Below are 22,319 nucleotides of genomic sequence, written 5' to 3' on the forward strand. Positions count from 1 at the left end.
ATTTTTAGCGCCCCGTCTTTAGGCCAGATAAGCAGCGGTGTGCTTACAGCAGCACATGTCGCTCGCCCCTGTAGCCGCGCGTGTCATCCGTCTGCCGCTACTTGCGTTTTAACGACATAGCGTGTTATCATACCTGAAGCAAAAACTACACGAGTATCCGCGGCCTTTCCTTGTCCAAATATTTCTTCAGTTGCTTGTCGCTTCGCTTGACACCCCGCACCGATGGTCGAATATTTCTTCGATCATAAACCACGGCGCCCGCTTCCTTCCGGCGCACACAGCATATGTTTTTTTTCCATTTCGATTACTGCCTTATACTTACCCACTATCTCGAGAAGAACTGAACGTTCCTTTTCAATGAAACTGGCTTTTTCTTCATTTTGCAGAAACAATGATAATTAATGGCAATAAGAAACACTGGACAAATATAAAAGTTTGGTGCGCTTGGCGGCGAGAAAAAAAAAACACGTGCAAAAGATAAACGACGGGAACTTTGAGGCAGCAACGCAGCAACACTATATTAACTGTTGACAATGGTGGCCAGACTGAAAAGAAGGCATCGGCCTTGTCAGCCGCTATTCCTATACTCTTCTTCGCGGGACTGTTTGAAAATAGCTCTTTTAGATGTCGTTGCCCATAAAGTTTAAATAAACTTCATAATGCGTGTGTATCGTTTTATTCGCAAAGCGTAGTGAGAGAGAGAAGCCCTTTAGTGAAAAAAAAACAGAATTTAGCCGTGTTTAAAAATCGCTGGAATGCTATCTCTGTGGGGGGATGCAAATTTTGAGATAAAGGCGGAAGTAGAGTGGTGCGGAAAACGTAAATTGAAACAAATTAAAAACTCGCCGTTGTGGCTCAGTGGATAGGGCGCTCGGCTACTGATCCGGAGTTCTAGGTTCGAACCCGACCGCGGCGGCTGCGTTTCGATGGAGGCAAAACGCTAAGGCGCCCGTGTGCTGTGCGATCTCAGTGCACGTTAAAGATCCCCAGGTGCTCGAAATTAATCCCGAGCCCTCCACTACAGCACTTCTTCCTTCCTTTCCTTTTTCACTCCCTCCTTTACCCCTTCTCTTACGGAGCGGGTCAAGTGTCCAACGATATATGGCACAGATACTGCGCCATTTTCTTTCACCCCAAAAACACTCATTATTATTCCAAACAATTGATGACCTTGCATGAAGCCATCCTTCAGTAATATAGCCAGTAAGTAACACAGCTTCTTCAACGCACGCCCACCTTTCGCCCTTTTGTTGCTGCTAAACTTTGAAGTTTCTTTCAGCCGCCCTCAGGTGTCCAACGATATATTAGACGATACTGCAACATTTCGTTTCCCCCAAGAGCAATTATTATTATTATCAACAAATTAAAAGGGGAGATGGCAAATTGCAGCATTAAATGCACCATTCAATTCTCGCGGCATCTTTAGTCTTGGCCTTGGGTGAAAGCTGTACAAATGGATTGGACACTATATTAAAGAACAACAAATTTTTATGAGCTCTTCAAATGGCCCAGCGCTTATTCACACAGTGGAGAGGGACGAACCTCGGGGAGTGGTGCTTAGCCCTCTTATGTTCGATATTATCTTTCTACACATAACAAGAAACCTTCCGCGAGGAGTGCGCATAACGATTTATACAGACGACATCTGTATCTGGAAAGACCGTTCGCGCTATATTGCCCAGCAACGTCTTCTCGATGTCGATGTACCTGGCCCCCCGAGCTCTTCGTTTTTCGCCTGAAAAGTGTTTCCAGGCTTTTAAAAGATAAACGATGACGAGATATCCGCTCCCCCAGGTGGACGGTAACTATGTTATGTACAATCACAGCGATTCCTTGGTCTTGTTATATGTTCGTGACGGGAACATGGTGGGGCACCAACTGTCGTTAAATGTTTCTGCTTTGAAAAGCCCTACGTTGAAGGAACTTTGCGCTACTCTCTACCGGCACTTCAAAGATTACCTCCAACAAGCAAGAAGATTCTCGAGGCCGCGCGGAACAACTGTCGGTGCATATGCCTTGGCCTTCCAAAGGGTTCCGCTGCATCAGGAAAAGTAGCGGAAGCAGGCTGTCTACCGCTGGATGTGTTTGCCGCCCAGGAAACTATGCGTATCCATGCCCGCCGTGTCATTCAAGTTAAGAAGCACTTCCTTCACAGTGTCTACCTAACTCACTGCAACTCTGACTTTGGCCAAGCTGTGCAGCTCCTACCCCTCCCCACTATTAATCAGACACAGAAACTAATATATCCGCCCTTTCTCCCCTGGCCACACTTGTCTCTAAAGGGGAAGTTTATTCCAGGTGTGAATGCAAAGAGTTGCATGCCACAGAGGGCGCTTCTGCAAGCTACTGTAGCGTACTTAGTCGAGGAATATACGCACCACACCCACATCTTCCCCGACGGGTCAACTACTCAAGGAACCTCTTCCTGTGGCCTTTATGTGCCCACAACAAGCCAAGTCCTTTCTTACCGGCTGCAGCAGAAGATATCCTTTACGACAGCTGAGCTTCACGGTATTAAAGAAGATTATTTCTCTGTCCTGTGCCGAACCCCCGGCCGATGGGTTATCTTTACCGACTCCAAAGCATCCCGGCACCTCCTCTCCAGACTGCTGAAGAACATCAATCATCAGTCCATTTCCGTTGACATCGGGTACCTACATCATATAGCTATTGTCGCAGGCCACTGCACAATATTTAAATGGAGACCAGCACGCTGTGGCATTGTGCCCAATGAAAAAGCAGACAAAGAGGCCCGTAAAGGCCCCCAACATCGAAGATACATTCGGAACTTCTCCATGAAATTTCATGCGTCCCAAATGGCTAAAACATTTGTTTCCGAAGAAACGTATCAGCTCCGTAGCTTGCCGACACATCGGTACCAATTTCTGCACTCGGTCGACCCACATCTGAGATCAAGACACCCACCCAAAATTCCTCGTCATCTGGAAACACTTTATCACTGGCTTCGCCTCAACGCTGCATTTAGCAACTGCTTGCGATACTGTTTCCACCAAATGAACAGTCCGCTTTGCGACAACTGTGGCTCCACCGAAACTCTGGAACATAGCCTGCTTGAGTACCCTGCGTATGCTTACCAGCGTGCGTACTAAGAACATTGGATGGAGAAGCTCACACCAGTGCCTCTAGCAATGGACAGTGTTTTATGTGGCTCAGCCTGCGCTTGCTAACAGACATGCAATGAACTTTTTCAGTTAGCATATTTCAAAGACATTGGACATATTGACCACCTAAAATATCATCTTACATGCTATCATCATGCATTCTTCATGCAGTGAGTTTTGTTAGCTCATTTGTCGGTATATGCACTTCATCATTTCATATGCAACATCGTTACATGACGATGCACCTTAGTACGCAAAGAGTACAACTTCATAACCTCGCTCCTATACTACTATCTTCCCAGAAAAAGATGAGTTTCGAGTGTGCTTGTTATGTGGTGTTTCTGAATTGGTCGTCTTACTTTTGTAGCGCGAGCTACATTACGCCAGGTTTCCGCCTCTTCGCCGTCGCCGCACTTTGGGCCGTGGCCGCACTGTGACGTCACACCACGGCCCTCGATTCTCCAGCAACTCGGCTCTTCGCGGTGGCCGCGCGGCCTCCGCTCCTACCGTTGGTAGGTTGCCTCGATGAGAGCGGGCGCGCATCGAGGCATCCTAGCCGTTGGGCGCCCGCCGCGGCCTCTGTATGACGTTACACCACGGGCCTCGATTCTACGGCGACTCGGCTCGTCGTGGTCGCCGCGCGGCCACCGCTCCTATGGACGATTCACACGAAGGACCGTTCGCCCGCGGCCCGCGCATCACGTGTGTTCGTGCGTCACCAAATCGAGAGGCGTGCTGTCGGCCCTCGGACTGGACAACCAAGGAAGTTCAAGTCCCTGTCCCCTCGCGGGAATTAGCGGCGGCCCGCGAAGATGCACGTGCTAGCTCTGGCAACCACCACTATTGCCTGTATTTTGGCTGCCGCACTTCGCTTAGTGACGTTGAGCTGGCGCGCTGTTTTGAGAAGCTGCACTGCGTTCGCTACCATGACATCGTGGCCGGATGAGACGACAATTTATGTTATTTCTCTTGTCGAAGAGTTTCCCACTTTGTAGTATAGAAGTCGGGATGATTATTTAAACACGCAGAACAAGCAGGTGCTGTGGGCTCAAATACGGGACCAAATGGAGCAGACATGGCATGCTTTCAATCCTTTCACTCTTGATAGGTAAACTTTTAATTTACTGGGTCTTCGACACAAAACAGCTGGATTTTTCGCTGAAATGCTGTGTCAGTCATTTAACCTCTGGTTTGTTTTGTTTGCTTTATTAGCCACTTCATTTTAATCACATTTATAGCTACCTCTCGTCGCTGTCTTCTATATTTACGTTGCCTCTCGTTGCTTTCTCATACCGGCTTCCTGTATTGTTTTTTTAACCGTTGGCTTGATTTTTGAAGTGTGCTGCGCAAACTAAAAAAGTTCGAGCGAAACGCACAGTGTCATGGGATGAAATGGGGAGTACCGCTACACACTGAGATGTCGAAGCAGTGGTGATTTCCCAAGTTTATTTTGTGCATTTCGAGTTTTTAGATTTATAATGATTTCCTATTGTTTTATTATTACAGACGCCTTCGAGACTCACTTTGCGAACAAACGCCGAACATACCGCAAAAGGAAAAATGTCCCAGTCAAAGAGCGGGCAGGGCTCCGAAGAGATGTACGTGGGGTGGTGGCGATTTTTTAGTATATCGCGGTTTTTAGACGCCGTGCCCTCTCCGTCCCACCGGTCCTTCAGTGACGCGTAAAAGCTGCCGAAAAAAACGGTAAATATACGTAATTCCTCTCTTGCCTAGAAGATTTGTTGAAAGCCAACGCACGTGGACATTGCGTTGCCCGCCGCAGGTGCAATCCGCTTCCGCAAAAATGGACTGCGTGTGAGTCATACACGCTGACGGCCTGCGTAAACCAGTGGAGTGGAGAAAAGAACGGGGCAGAAGCAGCATGCATGCGCAATATTACTGTGTAAGAATACGCGATTTAATGTATGAACATACTTCTCTCATTCATATTTGAAGGATTTTACATGAATGTGACAGCCTATGTCCTACTAAAACCCAAGGTTTACATTAAAACAAAAATATTAAACCATTTCTACTAGCGCTGTGCGCAATCCTCCTCATTCACAATCTTTTCCAACAAAAAACCTAGACACGTGCGCTGCACGTGTTTTTAAAAGCCTTCGGAGAGAAACACGACGACGAAATGCGGGCAAATAAACTGCGGGCAAAAATGTGCAAGATTCAACTGAACGAACCCGTTTTTTTTTTTCCTAGAAAACTCGTTTACACTCTCGGCTGCACAGAGTACAATGGTGCCCTTCCCTCACTAGTACCCGTCTTTCAACCTGTCACTACTACATTACTAACCGGACCGCTCTTTTTATTATTACTTGGCGCTGCCAAAGCACCATTTGCCGAAATCTGTATGTCAGCTTCGCCACGTGGCGTGTTTTCTAACCATAAGGTCTCGTTCCTAGACAATACTTCCGCATTTTTTTTTTGTAAACGAAAAGAATAAAGTTTCTTCTTCTGAGAAAGCTCAGGAATGTCGCCAGTTTACTTCAGGATGGCCTCGAGAGAGCTGTCGAAAGAATACAATGGTAGTGTATAGAAAACCGGATTGCAGTGAACCTTGTTAGCACTGGAGTAGAGGCTAGGCTGGAAAAAGAAGGAAATTGGCCTTTGTTCGTATGCGGGCGGTAGTGCTAAACATCCTAAAAATTTTCTGCTGAACAGCACCGTCCCTGCAACTTCCTCCCTTCACCCCCCTGCACCTGTAGCTAGAACGAAGAACAACACACTCCCCACAGCACCGTGACAAAATGATAGTCTCCCTCGTTTTCCTATTTACACTCTGCTGCGGTCAGAGTGCGAACATCTGGAGTATTCATTCGCCCGAAGAATGTGAGTGTGTCGTCTGGGTTCCGAGAACTCTTGGTTGGGAAACAAGCCTTGCAGAGAAGACAGGTTTCCGAAAATGGTGAACTGGCCGCGCCTGCAGAAGGGGCGTGGAGCAGCCGTCGTGTTATTTTTCGCAAATTCGCTGTGTGCTCCATCGCAGGGCGTGGTCGACTGGCAGTTGCGAAGTGAAAAAAAGAACTGAGCGAGAAATTTATCAGCGAACAGGATGGAAAGGTGCAAAATTAGCTTGAAAGCAACAGTGGCATCATAGTGCCTTTTATACTATTTGCCGCTTCTTTTTTGACATTTTAAAACGTTTATATGTAATATGCTTGTACGTCGAACATGAAAAACGACAAGAATTGCATTATTGCTATCTGGTTGTATAGCCATGCAAATCTACATTCGCATTACGGCTTGCCGAGAGCACCGACACATCAGAAGCTTGTGAAAACTTGGATGAGGAGAGCCCCGATGTTGAAGCAGACTCTGCCGGCAACCTGCACTCCGTTCGGCCAAGCGAAGAACCCTTGGCCAAAAGGTCGAAAAAAAGAAAAAGTGCAGAAATGTGGCAGGAGCGACAGAACGTGATCGCAACCATTGCGGGCGCAATGCAGCCAGCACAGGGCAACGATGCCGCTGCGCACTTTGGAAAAAAAATGTAGCAGTGATGATTAAGAGTTTAAGTGCGGCAAAACTTATCCGCTGCCAGAAGGAGCTACTGGACGTGCTAGAAAACTATTTGCCCACAAAATAAAGCTCACTTCGACTTCCTGAACCTCTTTTATTTGGTCTGCGTGGGCAACGCAAATGGTCTTGACCCGTAGTACATGTTCTCTCCGCACAGCTGTACAATAGTTCTATATTTCACCTTTTATTGCGTACCTCTGGCCATAAATACTTTTCTTCGTCCGACGTCGAGCGGTCATCTGTCAGAAAAGATGCCGCCACCGTCTGGAAGACGTTGAAGTATCCAGCGTTAGCTGTGTGGTTTACTAGAATTGATATGAATGAGATGAAAGTGTGTTACAGCAATAGAAATATGAATTTGATATCTTGCATTTATAAGTGACGTCTCCAATCAATCACCAATTCGATACACTCAAGGCGTTACCAGTCAATCACCGAATAGGTTGCAAAATCGATTTACTATGGAGACTGCCATCTTGAATTCCTGAGGACTTAGAAAATTGCACGCCGAAGGGAGGCGGTAGCAGACCCAAAGAAATCGAGAAACGTGATGAGTAAGAAGACTACTGAAATATGCACATCACACAGGAAATCGTCGGCATCTCACCTTTTTTGTTTTTGCGGCTACATAAAAGCTGCTGTCGGTGACAAAGATGAGTCTTAATTTATCGTTAATCACTCATACGCTTTCACTGCACGACCCCTCCGAACCGGAGATCGAACCGATTAAAGATGACGATGACGACGATAAAGGTAACTCCTACCAGCAAGCGCTTATCAAAATCATAGCGCGGGATGCTACGGCTGTGGCTCAGTGGCATGGAGCGTACGCAAACAAATAATGCCAAATTTTGGCGGCGTCGGTTACAATTCCCCTCTGCGCTGTACGTTGCAAAGTTTTTTTTTTTTTAGCTATGTCAAGCGAATTTCGGAAGGTTTCGCTTCAGTCTGTTGAATGTGGGAGCTAGAAGAATTTCAGCGCTAAAACTGTATTCGGAAGCTCATCAAGGTCATTGCTAAAAAAAATAATAAAATATCGGGACGCTGAAGTAGCTCTAAAGACTGGGACGTTTTTTTTTTTTTTCGTCAAAATTTGCGAGGCAGAAAGCGCCGCGGCGCGTTGACGCTCAGCTGGAGATACATGGAGCAAAAAAGCGGCGTGCGGTATCGCTCCATGCTAAAGCTAAATGCCATCAACGAGGGGCAAACCCTGCTAAGTGAGAAGGCCTGCCAAAGGAGCGACGCTGGCCCTTCTGCTAAAGTGGCAAAAATTGATTTCGGCGCCGCTGCACTAACTGTAGGATGCTGGCATTGTAATCTAAAAGAATTTGCGCGTTCGTCTGAACGAAGCCTGCCTAACTTGGTTGCCCGCTCAGCCGCAAACACCACCAGGGGCGCTGCTTTCCTTCGACACCGACAGCTTGAGGAAACACAACCATTTCTATCCGACATTATGTGATGTCCTCATAAAAAAAGAGACATTTTATGCTTTATGAATCGTTTATCTTCAAGAAAGTCACTTTTCTGTGCACGGCGATACACTTCCTAGTTTTGTTAGCCAGGAAGTCGCTCTGTTACACACCTGTACGTGAGTATGAGTCAACCCGTGTACACACACGTGACTCGGCCAATCTCTTCCTTTAATTTCTCGAAAACGCCGCAGTTTCTAGCATAAATCCTCACCTAACAAGATAACAACTCCGTATCCTTGTTCGCACATTGCTTCGAGCGGTTCCGAGCACACATCTGCTTTCCGGAAGACCTTCCCCTGGTCTAAACAACGTGATGTCAAGGGATTGCAACTCAATGTGCAAAATTGCTTTCCCCACAGAGCCGGTTCGGAAAAACTCCTCCGCTCCCTCGTTTCCGAAACCTCTGTTCCCTCGTTTAAAGGCGCCTCGTTATGTGTCGCAGCCTTGCTTCTTCACAGAGCAAGAATTCCAGAAATCTCGACTGCACGTTGTTCGCACGTCACAAACAGCTTCATTATTGTTGGAGCTAGGACGCGGTGGGGAGGCGCCGGCCATCCGCGGGAGTGAGAGCTTTTGTTCAACCAGCATAAACGCCTCCTGCCTCCACGAGAAGTCAGCTCGGGGACGCAGTCAGCGCAGGGGAACAGAGCGATGGGGTCTCACCTCTCAGCCACGATAGCGTGGTTTTAAAATTTGTTAATACTTCTCTCAGTATAGTTCCATGCACATGTTTGTGCGCCCCAGACAACCATTCTTATTTTCTAAGAATGGAAAAAAGAAGTGAAAATTGCCTCCCTTCTACCGATGCAGACACTCTTGCTGGCGCCTTCGGCGATGGTTTCCCGCAAGATGTTCAGGATGACCGAATAACTTCCTTGGTGAGTTCAGTAAAACTAACCCAGACAAGCAAGTACGACTTAGGTTCAAGTTTTAAATCTGTGGCTTGAATCCCTGCAACACTCTTCCTGAATTACCACTTGCACACGAAGAGTTCTGGAGCACATGCTAGATTTTTATCTTCGCGTCCTATCCGCCTCGTGCGCTGGTATGGTGGCGCCACATCACGCGCGGCGCGCGCGGAAAGCGGCTGTCCGCGGTTGTGTGAGGCAGCAGAAGGAGCCGTGAAATGCGTGCTTCCCGAGAGCGTCAGCGCGTTAGAACAGGACTTCTTTCTGCCGCTTTTGTGTTTGCGTCGCATGCACATTCGCATACACCGTGTTTGTGTTCCAAATTAACTAAAAGCACAGCAATGCAAGTCACAGCGTGTTCTCCGCCAGGCGCGCTTTTCGTACCCCGGCGCCTTGGGTGCGTCTCTTGTCGCGAGCGCTTCTGCTGGCGGCGCTTCGTTTTAGGAGTTTACACCCAAACAGCCATTGTAAAGGTGTTGCAAAATAAAATATTTTTGCGGGGCGGGCAGACCACACACTTTCTTAGTAACACTTGTCTCATGTGAAGATCTGGCCTGAGAACCGGGCCAGTCATTTATCCCTTTCCTTACGGCGCGGTTCAGGTGTCCAACGATATATGAGACAGATACTGTGCCATTACCTCCCCCCCCCCAAAAAAAAGACCAATTATTATTATTATATGTGCTACTACAACATCGTTCTGTAAGCGTCGTCGGTATCCACCAGCAGGTTCGGTCACCACCGCTTTTCTCTTGCTTTCTCACCCGCTCGGTCCAAACGATGGCGGGGTCGCGCTTGAGCGCAGTCTCCGGTAAGAACAGCATGCATGGCCGGCTTTATCAACATCATCAGCGCGTGATGATGTAGCTTTTGGACGAATGGAAATGTTGACGTGTTTCTAGAATCAACGGTTTGCTGCTCGGTCGCAGATTCTGCGACCCAAAGTTTGTGTATGATGCGTGCGTTGAACCTTTCTGTGCAGCAGTGTCCACGGACATCTTCGAGATATGTGCAGGCTCAGTTTTGAGGCGAGTTTAATTCTTTTACGGCTCGTTTCTTCACCGTCTGTTGGTTTCGAGCACTGGACACAAACATCGAGCTTGAAATCCCTCTTGCTCATCAACACGAATTGCGCGCAGTGACGTGAACGCTCAGCGCGTGAATTACTTGGGACGATATGCGGCCGAGTGCATCACCCAGGCTGCTTGCAGTGTGCCGCGTGCGGGATAATTAGCGACAGAGTGCTACATACACGCTGCTTTGTATATACAGTGCCTTTTTATGTTTTGTAAATCAGGCCAATGGTAGTCGCTCGTGCAGTTCGTTCTCGGACAGTACCTGAGACTCGCGCATGCGGCGCGGATTTGTTTACTTTTTGTGTACACATCTCTCACTTGACAATTATCTCTATCGCTTCTCCACGCTGGCCTATGGCCGGCACGCCGTAGTGCTCTCTGCAGCGCTGTTTCGTTTTGCACTCGCATGATTTCCAGGAAAAACGATAAAACATAATCTTTAACTGCTTCCCGGCGGCATTTTTGGAGCTATTATGGCACCCATCGAGACAACAGTAAATAGACTTGCTTGTTTAAAAGGGCCTTTTCTCTTGGTTCTCTTGAGAATCCAGATCTAACGCAAGGCAACCAAGCAAGAAAGCACTGTTGCTATGAGCTTTGCTACCAGTGGCGTGCGTCTACGGCAGGATAAACTGCCCTGAAGGTAAGCGTAGACAGCTGGGCTAGTTGGTTCACAGTCGCATTATGATACATCGTTCTGGCGCACGAAAAACACGGACGAAGGAAGAACAGACACACAATCGCCGGACATCAACTGAAGTTTATTCACAGAAACCAGTCCTATATGTACAGATGTGACCACCAGGTAGCTGATATCAAAAGCACAAAATCGGGAAAACCAAAAGGCAATCAACCAGAGCCACAGGTTCCATATCGCACACGTGCCTTCATGCAAATCGCCCACAATTTCTGTGCCTAGCTGACACGATCAACACCGTTAGCCTTCAGATAATCTAGTTCCTTTCATCTAAGCACAATAGAGGGAGTACTGACGCAGTGATCTTTATCATTGGCAATACAGAGGGCTTCAAAAATTTCCCGGCTTTTCTGAGTCCTGAACTTTCTTAACACACTTGTTTTTTCCAAAAACGCCTTGCATGCTGGCTTATACGAACAACGGCGAATGTGGTCGGCTAAATGACCTCCGCCACTAATCGAAGTTACTGTCCTGCGATGCTCTAGCAAGCGTTCGTTGATACAGCGCCCGGTTTGTCCAATGTAGCGTTTGCCACAGGCGAGAGGGATGTTGTACACCACGCCAACCTTGCAGTCGACGAGGGCTTTGGTGTGCCTAATTTTGCAGGCAGACCTCTTTTTGGGTTCGTTTACTAGGCGGCACAGGCGTCCCAGCTTCTCCGGAGCTGAAAAAACTACACGGACGCCGCACTTGTCTCCGACCTTCTTGAGGCGGTGCGAGACCTTGTGCCAGTAAGGCACAACGACAGGTCGCTGTTGCGGGCGTGTGTTATCCACCTGCCTGTGCCGTCCACCAGATTTTACTTCGCTAATCTGGCTTTCGACCACTGAGGCCACGATTTCTCTCTGGAAACCTGCCTTCTCCAGACGCCTTAGTTGGGCATGGACACTCTCCCGGACTCGATGCTCACACGACTTGGCTAGAGCAGAGCGGATGCAGTTTTTTGCAATAGCTCTCTTCACGAGCTTAGAATGAGCCGATTTGTAGTTAATAATTTGTTTTCTCGACCGTGGCTTGTACTGCCAGCACACGCGCGTTTCCTCAAAAATAAAGCACACATCTAGATACTGGACGTGCCCTTCCTGCGGCAGTTCGTGCGTGAACTTCATGCCAAAGGCGTTGCAAACAAAAATGTCAATAATGTCGTCCACGACAATACCCCTATCCCGAGCCTCAGTCGCGTTCATTACTACGTAGACGACTACCTTGTAGTAATGAACGCGACTGAGGCTCGGGATAGGGGTATTGTCGTGGACGACATTATTGACATTTTTGTTTGCAACGCCTTTGGCATGAAGTTCACGCACGAACTGCCGCAGGAAGGGCACATCCAGTATCTAGATGTGTGCTTTATTTTTGAGGAAACGCGCGTGTGCTGGCAGTACAAGCCACGGTCGAGAAAACAAATTATTAACTACAAATCGGCTCATTCCAAGCTCGTGAAGAGAGCTATTGCAAAAAACTGCATCCGCTCTGCTCTAGCCAAGTCGTGTGAGCATCGAGTCCGGGAGAGTGTCCATGCCCAACTAAGGCGTCTGGAGAAGGCAGGTTTCCAGAGAGAAATCGTGGCCTCAGTGGTCGAAAGCCAGATTAGCGAAGTAAAATCTGGTGGACGGCACAGGCAGGTGGATAACACACGCCCGCAACAGCGACCTGTCGTTGTGCCTTACTGGCACAAGGTCTCGCACCGCCTCAAGAAGGTCGGAGACAAGTGCGGCGTCCGTGTAGTTTTTTCAGCTCCGGAGAAGCTGGGACGCCTGTGCCGCCTAGTAAACGAACCCAAAAAGAGGTCTGCCTGCAAAATTAGGCACACCAAAGCCCTCGTCGACTGCAAGGTTGGCGTGGTGTACAACATCCCTCTCGCCTGTGGCAAACGCTACATTGGACAAACCGGGCGCTGTATCAACGAACGCTTGCTAGAGCATCGCAGGACAGTAACTTCGATTAGTGGCGGAGGTCATTTAGCCGACCACATTCGCCGTTGTTCGTATAAGCCAGCATGCAAGGCGTTTTTGGAAAAAACAAGTGTGTTAAGAAAGTTCAGGACTCAGAAAAGCCGGGAAATTTTTGAAGCCCTCTGTATTGCCAATGATAAAGATCACTGCGTCAGTACTCCCTCTATTGTGCTTAGAAGAAAGGAACTAGATTATCTGAAGGCTAACGGTGTTGATCGTGTCAGCTAGGCACAGAAATTGTGGGCGATTTGCATGAAGGCACGTGTGCGATATGGAACCTGTGGCTCTGGTTGATTGCCTTTTGGTTTTCCCGATTTTGTGCTTTTGATATCAGCTACCTGGTGGTCACATCTGTACATATAGGACTGGTATCTGTGAATAAACTTCAGTTGATGTCCGGCGATTGTGTGTCTGTTCTTCCTTCGTCCGTGTTTTTCGTGCGCCAGAACGATGTATCATAATGTGCCCTGAAGGAAACGTTGCGAACAGCAGGAAACGGTGATAGCAACGCTCAGCAGGTCATAGAAAAGCATTTCTGCAGGTCGGACAGACGTCGCGTTGGCTCATTAACCCGGGTCATGTCTGAAGACTTGCCCTGAGGGGTCGAGTCAGGCATGTGTGCAAAAGAGTCTGAGTCTAAAAGATCCATCTGGATCTACAGCTCAGTGGTTCTTTTTGCTTTCCCTGCACTCGATTCATGCGATGCGATAGGATAAACGCAACAGTAAACGAGGTGGGTGTTTTACGAGGCATTTCCAGCTTGTTCCTGCGAAGGGTCAAGACGAGGTCAGAGGAGCGCAGCGTCGGCTGCAGCGGCGGCGTCTGATCGGAGCAGCCGCTTTTTTTTCCCGCTGCGCCTCCCAGATGGCGCCACATGTACGGCCGAAATAGGGTGCCTTGATGGGCCAGCGCCGCGAGCGGGCATCCAGACACCCCAGGTTGAAACTGCAGCGCACGAGACGGATAGCTTCGCCATCGCAGAGGGACAGGCTTCACACATGCAGCGCCAACTTCCTTTATTACAAGACTGCCGTATAGACCTCAGGCTTTTCCACAGAACACTTAGGAGTCAGGGACGATTAACAGAAAACCAACAACTCTGCAGATACGGTCCAATATAAACACCAACTCTAAGTTAAAATTATGCACACATGAGAGGGCCCTTAAACGTCACAGCCAAGTGCACTTAACAGATAAAAATACAACATGAAGAAGACAAAAAGAAATTGCTACAAATGATAAACGACGCTACCGAGGCATGCTACTAGCAAACGCCTGGGAAAATGTCCGGCGCGTCAAGAAAATAAAAGTGGGGTGATAAAGTAGAAGCCTCAAGGCAGAGCCGTGCCAGAAAATTAGGAAAAATGCGCCGTAACTCTGGAAAAACAGAAAAGAGATACAACGCCCATATAATATATAAATTAGAACCGAAGTGAAAAACGTGAGAACAGTAAAACGTTATTGGTTACACGTCTTTCAGGTCAGTGCTTACGGTTTAGTATACGCTTAAATTCCTGCTAACCCTGAAAGAAGCGAAAACCGGTTTCTCTTAGTGGTTTCCTTCCCATTACCCACCGGTGATCAAAATAGCTGCTATGAATTATTTCAATATTTTTGAATGGCTTGCTTGCTGCTGCTAACTGGAGATGTAGTTCTTTCCCAAGGGCCTACCACCCACACGGAGTCTTCACTCTTCCAGGTGAAATCATTTTATCTGCAACTATTAATTTTAGTCGGCTCTTGATCAAATGGAAGTCACGTCATGGTAACAGTTTTCCTTGACTCTCCGAGTCAAAACAATCCTGCAAGAAACTGAAATATACTGAAAGCTGTAATAATTTGTTTTGCCTTTTTCCGCTGAGCACATTCAGCTGATAGGGCTTAGACGCAACCGCGTCCTGATGGACTACACTTGTTAGTAGCTAAATTATAGAAATTTATCATAAAAAAGAAATATTATCGCTACGTCAGCAGTTTGTTTCGATAAAATCATACGTGACAACTCATCCGGGAATCGCTCAACTCGAAAAGAAACGAATTAACATCGCTTGCAGTCAACCACAGCTGCCTCGTTTGCAGCCTCGTTACAACTAGATTTTATGAACAAAGAATGGAGCATATATAACTCTATAGCCCATAAGCAGCAGGGAATGAAGGTACATTGTTAGGAGAGCATGAGGGGTGATGGCCGCTCAAACTATCCGCTTCTTATCTTCCTTTTCAACACCGCTAGCAGCGTACTCTCAAAATGTGCTCATTCTAAAAACAGCGCACGCAAGACAGGGACGACGTAAGGAAACGACAACACAGCGCTCGTGTTGTCGTTTCGTTACGTCTTCTGTCTTGTGTGCGCTGTTTTTAGAATGAGTACATACCAACTCGCCCTGTCTTCTACTTTGGCCTAAAAATGTAGCTCCTAATCATTGACGCTATGGATACGTTCTCACATCAAGTCGTAGCCATGCCTGGTACGCGGATTTCTACAAATGCTTACTTTGAGCTCTTTTTTGGGCTCTCTAAAATTATTCCATCGGCATGTATAAGTACGAAAGCACTAAATCCGGAGGTTCAGAGCCTAGAAAGATCGTCTCTTGCCGATGTGTGTCCACTCCGTCCTGAGAATAGAAAAAAAAATATCGAAGAAAAGGAAATAAAAAAATTTCAAAGAATGGGAGTCGAGCCCACGGAGACACGAACAAAGGCCGCAGCACAAGACTACTTGGATATCGATTACCATTTTTTTTTCAACATGGAACTTACTGCACGAGGTTATGTATGTATAGGAAGGGGCTATAGAAAGATAATTTGCTAAGCACCCAGCTATTGGCTGCACAGCACTAGCTTGACAAAAGGCAACACAACTAAAACGGCGGCAAACATAGACACCGCCTCAACTGCTGAAACCATTCCTGCAGAAAGACTGTTCTGGCATAAACGTCCCAAGTTGTAGCCTGTGATGCTATAACTGAGGTTATCGACGCAGCAGAACATGCCTCGTATTAAATTCCACCGCACTCTTGTTGTTGTTGTTGTGTCTAAAATGTTAAAAGTGTTGTGTCTTGCGTGCTTAAAAACGCACGTCGACGAAACCTAGCTGCTGTAATATAGGCTGTAGCCGTGATGATAGGCAACACGGGGCCGCTTTGGGAAGCTTTTGCGAGAGTATCAGCAATCTCATTACCTTTAACAATGCTGTGGCCTGGAGCCCATACTAAACGAACAAGACTCAAATGTGGAGGAAGCAGGGACAAGAATGTGTTGAAAATGGGGCCACGAACATGAGCGGCGAGAGACGAACACAAACATAAAGAAACGCTAATTACTGCCACTGCGGTAATAGAGGGGTCTAGATTGCGTAGAGGAAGTATCACACTAAGCAAATTAACACCCTTAAGGGTGCAAATCAGCTGTCCCCATAAGAACACCCTTTTGGGTGCTAAAAAGGGTGCAGAGATCAGCACCGTTCATGAAGGGTGCAAATAATGAAAGTTTAGAGGGCGCTGCACAAGTGTAAGGCTTTTGCTTCATGGGTGGATCAATGTGGAGCATCCTTCCAACATGCATTCGTAGAGGTGTTATGGAAAAATTGTACCCTTTTATAAGGGCGCAACCATTACATCCTCTAAAGTATCATTAAGTGCACCCTTCCTTAAGGGTGCACCGAACAATCGGAAAAGGGTGTTCGCTTGGGGAGAGATGATCTACACCCTAAAGGTTGAGAAATTGTTTAGTGCGTACTACTGCCAGAAACTCTGCTTAAAAAATAGGGGTGAAATCTCGAAGGCGCAGTGAAAAGGACCCGTCTAAATGTGAACAGAATATTCCCACACCCGCCCTTTCATTGCACTGCATTGCGTCGGTTGCTATTGCAATATTTGTACGTTGGGTATACTTATATAGATGATCTTCTAGTAGACCATTTAAAATACAGGGTGCAAAAGTTTTGCATTTTTGAGCAAAATGTCGTCGAAAACAATCTGGACAGCGGGCCCTCTGCACAGAGCAGGAAGGATGTCATAAATTTTCACATCTATAGACACAAGTAATCTCTGCACAAACACTACATGTTGGGTACGGAAACGAGATCAGAGGGCACTAAAAAAGGAGGTCGGCTGGCAACAGAAAATGCTTTGCGAACGGCGGAAATGAGATTCGTAGATTCTTAGGTAAGTCGGCACAGTTAAAAATTGAAGTCGAGATAAGAGGGAGGGATAAGAGCGAGGGAGGGAAGGAGGGAAGGAGGGAGGGAGGGAGGGAGGGAGGGAGGGAGGGAGGGAGGGAGGGAGGAGATAAGAGGGAGTTAAGGTCCAGCACATTGGTAGCCACAAGTTTTGGGAGGCCGAGGCAAATCCTAAGTGCTTCGTTCTCCAAAAGGACGAGAGGATGAAGTTTGTATGCAGCCTAGCCTGAGAACAAAACAATTACAAATTCTAAAATTGGCCTGGCATACGTTTTGCAAATCTTAAATGGCGTATCTCTTCGCATGCCGTACAGGTGACTATACAATATACGTAACATGCCCATGGCACAAGCCCCTGTAAACTCGACATGGTCAACGTGGGTTCGCCAGGTGAGTTTCTCGTCATAAATGACCCCTAGGTATTTTATGGATTGAACCTGCGATATTGGTTGTAACTGGCAAATGAGACAGACCACTACAGGATTCGGTAGGCGCACTTGCTAACATTTAACTTCAGGTGTAAGCTGCTCAGCCAGTGCTCAAGTGTGCTCAAATATGACTGCAACAGACCATACAGGGAATGTATATCCGGCGCAACCGCAAAGAAACGCAACGTCGTCTGCATAGACGTAAGTGCGTACATGGCGATGGAGAGGAATTGTACTCAACAGAATATTAAACAGCACAGGAGAAAGAACAGCTCCTTGCGGTACGCCTCTCGTTTGGTTGTACATCTCTGAACGAACACCATTATGGACGCAAAAGAATTCCCTGTTTTAAAGAAATGCAGATATCGAAGCAACTATATAATCTGGAAACTGAATAGACTATAGCATATGCATTAGGATGGAGTGTTCTACACTGTCGTAAGCTTTGGCGACGTCTAGCGCAACCAAAGCCGCGACCAGGCGTTGCCGACGAGCAAGGAGAATTCTGCTCTCAAGCTCAGCATGTGCATTCCATATCGAACACCATGGCCGTAATCCGAGTTGACACGGGCTGAGTATATTTTTTCTGTCCACGAAGGCTGACACCCGAATTTGTAACACACTTTCTATTAATTTTACCACGTTTGATGTTAGAGAAATTAGCCTAATATTATCAAATTCATAGCCTCGACCCTGATTTTTAAGTAAAGGGATCACCTTGGCCAGCTTCCACAAAGGAGGTATCCAAGCGCGTTTGATAAAGCAGTTTATGAGGTGCAATAAGGAGTCGGGAGACTCCTCATAGAGAATCTTGAGCACCTTTGTTGTGACACCATCAGGGCCAGGCGCAGCTGCTGGTAATCTCTGTACAACTTGGGAAAGCTCCGATAGATTAACTTGTGAGGCATTATTATTTGGCACCACTTACGCAAACAACGTTGGTCGCAAAGGCAGCAGAGAGAAAAATCTCTTTTGCAGGTCCGCGGCAATTATTTCAACCACCTTGATGGCTTCTTTACATAACTAACGACTGTTCGTTACTAGAGGACATGAGCAGTTTTCTAGACCGTAGAAAGCCGAATAGTGCACGTCGGTTGCACGACTTTTAAAGATAATCGAAATGATCTGAGTCATTTTTCCTTCGCATGAGAAACTGTGCGTTTAAATGTGGCTGCAATGTGGCGTTTTAATGTGGCTGCTTCACGAGTTTTAACAGAAAAATCTTCGCGGATAGCATAACTAGTATCTTTCAATTTGCGCGCATTTGAAAGGATGTTCTGCTTGTATTTAAAAAAGCTATGTCATTTTGGCTATGATTGGTCTGTGCCTATCAAATTTGAATTTGCCAAGTCTATGAACTCTATCAAATTGCAAACCGGTCAAAGATAGATCTAGGAACTCTGAACAAAACGCGATAATTTTATTTTCACAATCTGCCCAGATTTCGTCTTCCACATCGTCGAAGCCAAAGAAAAGCAAGTTAATTCGATCAGCTTACTGTCCGTTGCCTATAAGGCATTTACTAAGGTATTCGCTAATACAGTCACGAAAACCTTAGACGTCAATCAACCAAATGATCAGGTAGGCTTTCTTAAAGGGTACTCGACAATGCACCATATCTACAGTACCAATCATGTGATAGAGAAACGCGCAGAGTATAATCAAACCCTATGTGAGCCGCCGCGGTGGCTGAGTGTCTACGGCGCTCGGCTGCTGGCCCGAAAGACGCGGGTTCAATCCAGGCCGCGGCGGTCGAATTTCTATGGAGGCGAAATTCTAGAGGCCAGTGTACTGTGCGATGTCATTGCACGTTAAAGAACTCCAGGCGGTCGAAATTTCCGGAGACCTTCACTACGGCGTCCCTCATAGCCTGAGTCGCTTTGGGACTTTAAACCCCCATAAACCAAACCAATCAACCCCTATGTGTCGCCTATATAGATTACGGGAAGGCATTTGACTCTGTCGAAATTTCAGCAGTCATGAAGGCATTGTAGAATCTGGGGGTAAAAGAGCCCTATGTCAAAATACCATTGTGCTCCATACTGTCCGCAAAAATATTCTAATAAGAAAGGGTGTCAGGCAGCGAGACATGACATTGCCAGTGCTATTCATTACCTGTTTACATGAGTATTAAGGAACCTAGGTAGGGAACTGTTGGGGATAAGAGTTAATAGTGAATAGCCTAGTAATCAGCGTTTCGCTGATTACATTGCTTTGCTAATTCACTCAGTAGATGAACTGCAACACACGATCAATGATTTAGGCAGAGGAGAACGGTGTGTCTAATAATTAATATGCAGAAAACAGCAGTTTACAATTGGCACCGAGATGCTGGAAGTGTTAAGGGAATGCGTGTACTTAGGGTAGGTAGTGGCCACTGATCCGGAGCACGAGAGTGAAATAACTGAATCAACAAGAATGGGGTGGAGGGCATTTGGCGGCTTCTCTGAGATCATGAATGGCAGTTTACCAATATATCTCAACATGAAAGGATATAAGTTAAGTTAAGGACAGCGCGACGAGCTATGGAGAGAAAAATGATAGGTGTAACGTTAAGAGACCGGAAGCGGTAAGAGTGGATGGGGGAACGAACGCAGGTTAATGGCACCCTAGTCAGAATCAAGAGGAAGAAATGGGCTTCGGCAGGGCATGTGGGTTACGGAGTGGATTCGAAGATAAGGCAACCGCAGCAGGGGGCGGCAGGAAGTTAGGTGGGCGGAGGAGATCAAGAAGTTTGTGAGGATAGGGTGGCCGCAGCTGGCACAGGACCGGGTTTGTTGGAAAGATATGGGAAAGGCTTTTGCCCTGCAGTCATCATTAGGCTGATGATGATTTCTACTGTTTGCCGCCAGCGCCTATCGCTCCGTAGTAGCGCGCGAGTGGGTCGCAGAAAATTTGTGTCTAATCCTTCCCCCATTTTCTCCAATATATACAGGCCTAGTTCACTCTGGCGGATCGGCCACTGTCTGGTTTCAGTTTCAAGACGTCGCAAGCCACGGAATAAAGTATGGTCGTTCAGCTTACTTTGTCCAGTGCTTTTTGCCTTTCGAAAGCCAGACAACTGATGATGGCGACCTGCTCTTTCCAGAGCTCTCAACGGTGCTTGCTCGGCGGAGGGGCTTTAGAATATTCATTGATGGTAGGCCCACGAATCCAAAAGATTAGATGTGACCCTTTGAGTGCTGTACAGTGAGCGCATCGACTGCACATTTTATGCTGCAGAAAAAAAGCACGGCTTTTTACATGTCTTTAGATCTAGAGCAGTTTCGACACGTAGAATGGATGGAAACGCGAAAAGTTTCTTATTTTCAGAAAGCCTCCGACAGGTAAGACACCCAGGTTAGCTCGCTCTCAGTAAAGGTAATTTCTTTGGCTCATTGAGGCTATGTTCATGGTTATCCGGAAAAGTCCACTTAATTGGGGATGAAACACACTTTAAAGTGTTCCCGCTAGGTCATCCGATTTCAGGACGTTATTACCGAAGAGGAGACCGTGTTGATGGCAGGTTAGTGTAGCCTTCGGGATTCGCGGCCCCTAAATTCTGTAATATGTCTGTATTGTTTGTAAGTTGTATTCATCTGTAATATAAAATCTCTGTTATCCTTTCGAGTGGCCTCTTTGCGAATAAAACAAGGCTTCCTATAAAAACAGGCCAACTTCAATTGGTCCCCTCTTATCCGTTCATTTTTTAAGCGGTGACGCAAAGCCGCGTTTTTTCGCAAATGTAGCGCCTTCGGGGCAGTGGGCTGAAACTATTTGAGGAGGAGGGGGAAAGACAGGGAGCGTACTACGCCTGCGAAGTGGCAGTTGTGCAGCATAGCAGCTGCCGCCAGCTGTAGCTTGCTCCTGCCACTAACATACAATACGCATGCGCAATAGGATCTCCCGGATGGTTTTTAAGGAGTGGAGCTGGAAGAGAAGAGGCGCGCACGCACAGAGCTTCCTTGTGAAAACGGCGGATTGCTGACTGCAGATGACATTTGCGGAATTAATCATTTTACTGCTTTACATTTATAGCTCCTTGGAAGCTAGTAGTCGTACCAGTGGTGGCGCAGTGATGCGGCGGCTAAGCGATGCACCACTGCCCTCCGATGGCAGGTGCTGCTAATGGTACAGATTGTCAGACCCAGTTTTCTCTTCCCAACCAATCTCTCTTAGACAATCATTAATTTAACTGCCACGGTGGGCAGGTTTTGACGACGCCGCAACGGCAAGTGGCCTAGGTGGCGCAAGTGCCTCCTAGGTTTTAAAACCCCTCAATAGACTTATGTTGAATTCCAATGGCAGATTGAGAGTGCTCCGCCGGATCACAAACGGAGCGCGTAATTCAGGCGGAGATCACTCCCTCCCATTTTGCCAATGGAATGAATGCGCTCCCGCGGGGGCACTTCAGCGCAAGAATAGCTCGAAGTTCCGGCAACATGGCGGCGCCCATCGAAGCGCGGCCTCTCGCTTCACCAGCGATTCGTCCTTGTCGCGACTCTGTCTCTCACGTTCACGGCAAACAAAAAGCGCACGAAGCTTTCGCTTTGTGTGATGATGCCCGCACCACAAAATTCTAGGGATGAAACGCGCCAAATTTTCAGATTGCTTCCTTATTTACAGAGCTGCTAGGCTTAGAGAGGACGCGTCGTCTGACGTCAGAAAGCGCGGGAGGTTCAAGCAAGTCAACGATTTCGGTCTAAAAAAGCGGTCACAAAGAATTGACCGCGATGGAATTGACATCCTGTTAAGAAAATTTTTTGTTTTAACTTGTGCGGACGCGAACAAAACGAAAAATAATTTAATTTGGGACAATTCAATTTTAAAAAAAGTCAAAAATACTGCTTGTACGTTGCCCGGATCACCGCGTAGCGACGACAGGAAGGCAGAAGCAGACGCGGGAAACTAAAACGTCGCGCGGGGTTCCGGTCAAATCTGCCGATGTCGGCGGAGCAAATATCGCTGCTT

At 47.2% G+C, this 22,319-nt stretch overlaps 1 protein-coding gene across 1 annotated transcript in view; it reads left to right on the forward strand.

Moving 5' to 3' along the window:
- Positions 1–17,277: 17,277 nt before the first annotated feature.
- Positions 17,278–22,319, forward strand: part of LOC144102403 (uncharacterized) — a 63,647-nt gene continuing 58,605 nt past the window's right edge. The window contains exon 1 of the mRNA XM_077635682.1: positions 17,278–17,331. Within this exon, the coding sequence (XP_077491808.1) occupies positions 17,278–17,331 (54 nt within the window). The remainder of the gene's footprint in view (positions 17,332–22,319) is intronic.

This window comes from Amblyomma americanum, chromosome 8, assembly GCF_052857255.1.
Source record: "Amblyomma americanum isolate KBUSLIRL-KWMA chromosome 8, ASM5285725v1, whole genome shotgun sequence".
In the NCBI taxonomy this organism is placed as follows: Eukaryota; Metazoa; Arthropoda; class Arachnida; order Ixodida; family Ixodidae; genus Amblyomma; species Amblyomma americanum.